This window comes from Zea mays, chromosome 8, assembly GCF_902167145.1.
Source record: "Zea mays cultivar B73 chromosome 8, Zm-B73-REFERENCE-NAM-5.0, whole genome shotgun sequence".
NCBI classification, from domain to species: Eukaryota; Viridiplantae; Streptophyta; class Magnoliopsida; order Poales; family Poaceae; genus Zea; species Zea mays.
In genome coordinates, this window is record NC_050103.1 from 15,526,103 (window position 1) to 15,532,724 (window position 6,622).

Sequence of the window (6,622 nt, forward strand, 5' to 3'; positions counted from 1 at the left end):
ACATGCATCCTGTTTTGTCTGCAATCGCCCCATACACAAAGGGTGTCTCTGTTACTCCTCCGGCGGCATTGAGGGCACCTGGACATATCGAAGAGCACACAAAAACAGTAGACGTGGTCGGCGCAGAGAAGCACATCCCCATGAGACATATTGGGCCACATGAACAGGACACACCTCATATTCTTCAAAGCCACGTAAGTTCTCCCATATTACGTTAAATTTAGTCGCTATTGAATCGTAAATGTTAAATTTCTGTGCGCAACCAGACAATATTGATATAAGATTGATACCTAAAGTCGGTATGACATTTAGTAACGTGGACGAGGCGTATAATTTTTATAGTCAATATGCATACGAGGTAGGATTTCCGTTGAAGAAATATAGGGAGCGGAAGAAATGTAAATGGTTGAACTATTCAATGGAAGGAAAGAATGCTGAAAGGGTAGCTGGAAATCCAAGGATACGTAACACATGTTCGAAACGAACACAGTGCAAGGCTGGGATGAAACTTAAAAAAATCTACGATGATGCTAAAGAGAATGTTATTTCTGTTCAGATTGATCTGGTAAACTATGAGCATAATCATGAATTTTTGAAGAAAGATACAGAAAAAGGGCAATTACAATGCAACAAAACACATGATCGTGAATATATGGAGTTCCTTAGTGCGATGCAAGAAAGCAGGATTCCACCACATTGCATTATGGATTTTGTTACAGAAATGCATGGTGGCCCAGAAAACGTTCCAATAACCGTGCAGGACATGAGTAACCTGTAAGTGTATTATGCATTGACAATGATTGTATTTTATATTACATAAACAATCGTAATGTGTTGAGTTAGATACAATGCATAATCATTACATTTTTTGACAGGAAAAAAGCATGGCAAAGGGAGAGAAATGCAAATGATGTGTCAAAGCTGTTATCTTTTTTTTCATTATGCAAGAAAGATAATCCACAATTTTTTTCAGACTTTCAACTGGACAAAGAAGGGAAAATTTTAAGCATATTTTGGTCCCATGCTAGCCAGCAAGCCGAGTACATTGATTTTGGTGATGCAGTTACATTTGATACTACACATAAGACTAATATGTATGATAAGCCATTAGGCATGTTTGTTGGCTCGAACCACCACCTACAATGCACAATATTTGGGTTTGCTTTACTAGGAGACGAGACAGTTGATACATTCGAGTGGGTCTTCAATACGTTCAAAACATGCATGGGATGTGACGGACCACGAGTGATGCTGACAGGTATGTTGTAATAAAATGTCTCGTAATTATTATGTCACGTACTATATGATATCATATTGTCTTGCATGATGTTATGTAAATTTATATATTTCAGATCAAGACCCTGCCATGCCAATTGCACTTGGCAGAGTATTCCCAAACACAATACATCGATTGTGTTTGTGGCATGTGCAAAACAGGTATATGCCCCACTTGAATGAATTATATGCAAGATTTGAGGACATGGATTTCAAAACAAGGTTCCAATCTATAATACATCATCCATTGAATGAAATGGAGTTCGAGGCTGCCTGGCAAATGATGCTTGATGATTTCCAACTACACGAGAACAACACCCTTGCCAGATTATATGAAATACACAAAGATTGGGTACCTGCATTTTTCAAAGGAGATTATTGTGGTCTTATGGTCTCTACACAACGAAGCGAGAGCATGAACAAGTTGGTGAAGAGTGCCCACGTGGATGCAAACACACCGCTTCATCAATTTGCAAAGCAAATGATGAAGCTCCTGCATAGTAGGAAGATGAAAGAGGCCAAAGAGGCACTAGGATGCATGGTAAGTGAAAAAAATTAATAAACATATGTTTTATGCTATTAAAAACAAACAGTATTAATACTATATTGTGTAATTTGCAGGGTCAAAAGGATACAACTACATTGTATATGTTTGAAATAAGAGTTGCAAGGGCATACACTAGAGCTGTGATGACAAGGTTTCAGGAGACAGTAAAATATGCAACTGCATACCGAATAGACCGTGATACAGAGGGTGACGAACATGATTGGGTGGTGAAACATACTACAAGATCAAATAAAATTGTTTGGGTCAACACCAATTCAAGATAAGGGCTGATGTGGATGCCGGAAAGTATTCATGTGAGTGCAAGCATTGGGAGCATACATGTATGTTATACTATATAAAATTATAAATTATTACGAATACATAGCTGTTTACGATTAATATATGACATAATGTATGTTTAATCAATTATAGGACTATTTTGTGTTCATCTTGTACGCGCTTTCATGCATCTACAAATTGAAAGGATCCCAAGTGAGTATATTTTGCAACGATACACATACTCCGCGCATCAAGATGTGGCTTTTTCAAGAGACGATAGGAATTTGAAAGGAAAAGATGGAGAAACTAGATCATATAGACAGAAGATGTTGCTTAAAAAAGCAATGAAAGTAGTACACCATGCGAGTCTGTCTAAAGCTGGGAATGATAAAGCCCTAGAGATGATGGACGAATTATTAGGGTTATTGATGCGTGTGGAGCCTGATATAGGTACTGGTGAGAGTTGTGGCACAAGTGTTTGCGATGACATCCAGGTACGCACCTCGTGATGTTATGAATTTTGCATAATTACTTGTCGATTATGATCCATGATTGTAATGATGATATAGGTCGAAGCGTATGAAACAGAAGAAATGGCTATAGACAACTTACGCAAATTAGATGATGGGAACGAGGTATGGAACAAATCTTTATAATGTATTACATATACTGCTCTATAAAATTTGTGTCTTCACTGGACTTTGTTTTATTTCACAGGAAATTTTAATGGGCTCTAATACAAATGAATGCAATACTAAGGATGATCAATGTAATATGCAGATATTAACATTGGAACATAACACTGACATTCGACTGGTTGAGAGTAGTTCTATGGATGTGGAAGCTAGAAAGGTGAAAACATTGCTACAATATATGATGACATACGAGAATGTAAAATCTGACTTGATATCTTTGTTTTGTAGAAACTGGAATTTCATATGGAAGGTGTAAACTTAACAAGACCAGATAAGGCCAAGCCTAAGGGAAGAACAATCAAAAGTAGTGAGCAACAAGTTTTAAAATTGGGTGCGAAAGGAGCTAAGAAGATGAGCAGGAAATGCCAGAAATGTGGCATAGCTGATGGTCACAACAGCCGTACGTGTTTAACTGTCGAGGATAATAGGGTTCGATTGGCTAACCTATCTGGACGTAAGCGAGGACGGCCTCCTGGTTCAAGGAACAAACTCATAGCTGCAGCCCCGCAATGGAATGAGACATCAACGTCGAAAAAACGAACGGTGGATGTCAGAGATGATGATTCATCTGGTAGAGAGTAGAAGACCATAAGATACAATTATTTCCTTGTGTAAATGTGATTCCTGTGTTCATTTGACAACTTCCAGAAATCATCATAAATATACTTGCAAACTGGCATAAATGTCTGTGTAATTTGTCATAAGCTTTAACAGTTATGCAGCAATCTGACTGTACATATACTTAGCATACATGTATGTGAAAACCTGCATAACTCTGCGTTGTGTAATGCATAAGATGGTAAGCCTGTGAACCATGACTGTACCAAAAATGACTATGTTTGCAGTATATAACTCTGATAATGTATATAATAATGTACATGCAGATATTGATGACTATTGTATCATAAGTGTATGGACAAACATGCATAAGACTGTCAATAATTATATCGTGAACTCCGGTCAAGAAACATGCATACTTCGAGGTCATTGACATAACAATATTGTACAGGAACCTGGCAGAATCAAAAGCAAGAAACACACATTACTTTCAAACACAGTTTGGAACAACATTCCAGTTTAGAAAAAAACTGATCCCAAAGTTGTCATTGACATAACTAAGAAACGTCTACGGACTTTGCCCATAATATACACACATGACTGATCTGAAGTTTAGGGAACCATTGTATACAAAATATATTACATGACCAAACTAAACTACATCCTTTAGACCTTGAATCTTTGGATGTCTTGAAGCAGCGATAATGCTTTGTTCTTCGGGTGGAATGTGATGTAATGCAGCGCAAGAGACCGTATCTCACTGGTGTTGCCCTGCAATACAAAAACACTGAGTTAGTTATACCTCTGTTCCATATGTTGCCATGGGCCAACTATAGAATTAAATGGTAAATTTGTACGTACTGCTTCTATGTCTGACCGCAAAGATCCTTCGTCGCATTGATAAAATAGAATGTAACCCATGACATAAAACCCACAGTCATTTGATCCAGCTGCCATGTTAGGACAATTTGGGCACAAGTCAATTGTGAAGTTACCAAACTTGGGAAAGCATGTACTGGACCGTACATGTTGTATTGCTTTGTTTAATCTGCTCATAATAACCTTGGCCCATGGTAACTTTCTGCCACCTGAGCCCAAATGTGCAAAATGATAGTCCTTCCATGTAGTTCCACCAAGTGTTGGTCCATATGGGTTGGAATCTAAAATATGAATGCACTTCTTGACCTTGTTGACAACATACAATGTCCAATGCCCCTGCTTACCATGGGGACCATGATCTGACCGTGTAAAAAAAGCATAAAATTAACAGGGTAACTTACAAAAGCATAACAATGTGATATGTTCCATTTAAAAGGAATTATGTTTGGATTATGAAATACGATTGTTACTGCTTTGCATTGGTCCAATTCATCTGTCTCAGGCAATGAATTGTCTAGAAGTGTGTGGAGTACAGATTCATCAAAAGGTTGAGGGTTGCGACTGTGTCGTTCCTGTTCCTCAAAGTTGAGTATTGACTGCAATAAACGATATAAATGGAGTGAGTGTACTTGGGTTCATCTAATTTGTATATGAAAATGGTGTATGTAAGTTACAATAGTTTACCCCAACATTAACATCAAGAACCAAACTGTTCGAACTCATGGAAGTCTGCTGATTTTTTGCATCATCAATAACACATTGGATGAAACACTGCATGAATCCATTGTCGAGACACTTCCCATCGGCAAAAGATTCATATATGTCAGAACATGTCGCTGAATATTCACCATAATCTATTATGGTCCTGGTGAATTTTTTATATCAATTAGAGAGGTGGCGTAAATCTACAAACATATAAACAGATTTAGATTTAGTATGAACTTCGTACCTGCCGGTGTCAGATTGCAGACCACACAAATATTCGCGTAGAGCTAACACAGTTTGCATCTCCGAATCAAGAGAAGCCTGGCCAACCTGTGGAGTGTTTGTAACTGGATCGGTTTCAACATAAACCTAAAAATATATATGAAAATATACATAAAACTCTGTGAACAATTTTGACAACTATGAAGAAAATGAAAATTACTGAGCTGACATAATATGGAATATACGTATGTGGAATGAAGTGTCATAAACTGGCATAAAATTAATGAGCTGACATTACTGATACAGATCAAGAGAAAGAAATATTCTTGCAAACTGCATAAATGAATGTGTAATTTATCATAGGCAGCTAGCAGTTATGTAAAAACTGCATGCACATCTACTTAGCATATATGTATGTGTAAATGGGCATAACACTGGTTTGTAAGATGCATAACCTATTTAGACTATGAAGCATGGCTGTACAAAATTTGTGAACAGTTGAACACTACAAAGAAAATGTAAATTACTGAGCTGACATGTTCAGATGGAGTCTGATCAAAGCATGGACCACTGTCAGGCAAGTCTGTTTCTGCCACTTGTTGTACGCCGCCAGTAGACTAACAATGATGGTATAAATGGATTACAAATTTAGTAAACTGCTGATGAGAATACAGAAAAACCACGAGGGGGTTTAGACATACCTTGATTTGCGGAGTCGCATCAAATATCGGCGCGTCAGGATCCATGTGTGGTGTTGCTTTAGGAGTGACGTTTGTATTGGTCGGCATGTTCTTGCCACCATCACCATGTTTACCCTGAAAGAATTGTAATGGTTATATGCTATTTACATAAAACGATTAATACAACCCTAGAATGAAAAAATACAATTAATAATAAAAACATTACCACTGAGGTTGTAGGTGTATTGTTCTGTTTCGTTATATTTGTATGAACCAGTGGATCAATATCAGCTTCATCGGGGCAACTTTCTAATAGTACACGAATATGCTGTTGCCTTAACAGTAATTCATGTACCTGTGTGTCTGTAAACTGCGTATCCAGCTGAGAAACTGGAGTAGACATATCGGGTACAGTTGGGGGGGCCGGACACGTACATCCTTCTGTACATGTCATGTAAACAAAGAAAACATTGTTTAAAATAATGGCATCAAAACCATATCGATAAATGATTGCATAACTTTTTTATATTGACGTAAATACATTAAACTGACTAACCAGCTCTCTGGGGAAGAATATCATCTGATTTTGATGTGGTTTTCTGCACATCACAAGCATCTTCGTTGTCACCCGCCTCGGCACGGAGGACCTCATCAATTAACTCGCCAAAAACATCAGATAGATTGAATTGTTTCTCAACAATCTGCTGAAGAGTCTGTTTAATAACTGAACACGCCTTACCAACCTCCGCATCAAAATGTGACAGCTTCTCTATGAAACCCAT

The 6,622-nt window shown here is 37.7% G+C and overlaps 1 protein-coding gene across 1 annotated transcript; it reads right to left on the reverse strand.

Moving 5' to 3' along the window:
* Positions 1 to 4,514: 4,514 nt before the first annotated feature.
* LOC103636776 (uncharacterized) lies at positions 4,515 to 6,622 on the reverse strand. Its single transcript, XM_020542905.1, has 8 exons — positions 6,397 to 6,622; positions 6,067 to 6,149; positions 5,862 to 5,975; positions 5,697 to 5,777; positions 5,183 to 5,307; positions 4,918 to 5,098; positions 4,695 to 4,829; positions 4,515 to 4,592 (listed from the first exon to the last, which is right to left on the reverse strand). The coding sequence occupies exons 1-8, from the start codon at positions 6,620 to 6,622 to the stop codon at positions 4,515 to 4,517; spliced, it is 1,023 nt and encodes a 340-aa protein (XP_020398494.1).

What these genes read in the sequence shown, in the direction of transcription:
- LOC103636776 (XM_020542905.1), bottom strand. Translation starts at nt 6,622, where the DNA reads ATGGGTTTCATAGAGAAGCTGTCACATTTTGATGCGGAGGTTGGTAAG. An exon ending in ATCAGACTCCATCTGAACAT is followed by an intron (nt 5,308 to 5,696) that starts GTCAGCTCAGTA and finishes ATATATTTTTAG; the next exon opens with GTTTATGTTGAAACCGATCC. An exon ending in TTCTTGATGTTAATGTTGGG is followed by an intron (nt 4,830 to 4,917) that starts GTAAACTATTGT and finishes CGTTTATTGCAG; the next exon opens with TCAATACTCAACTTTGAGGA.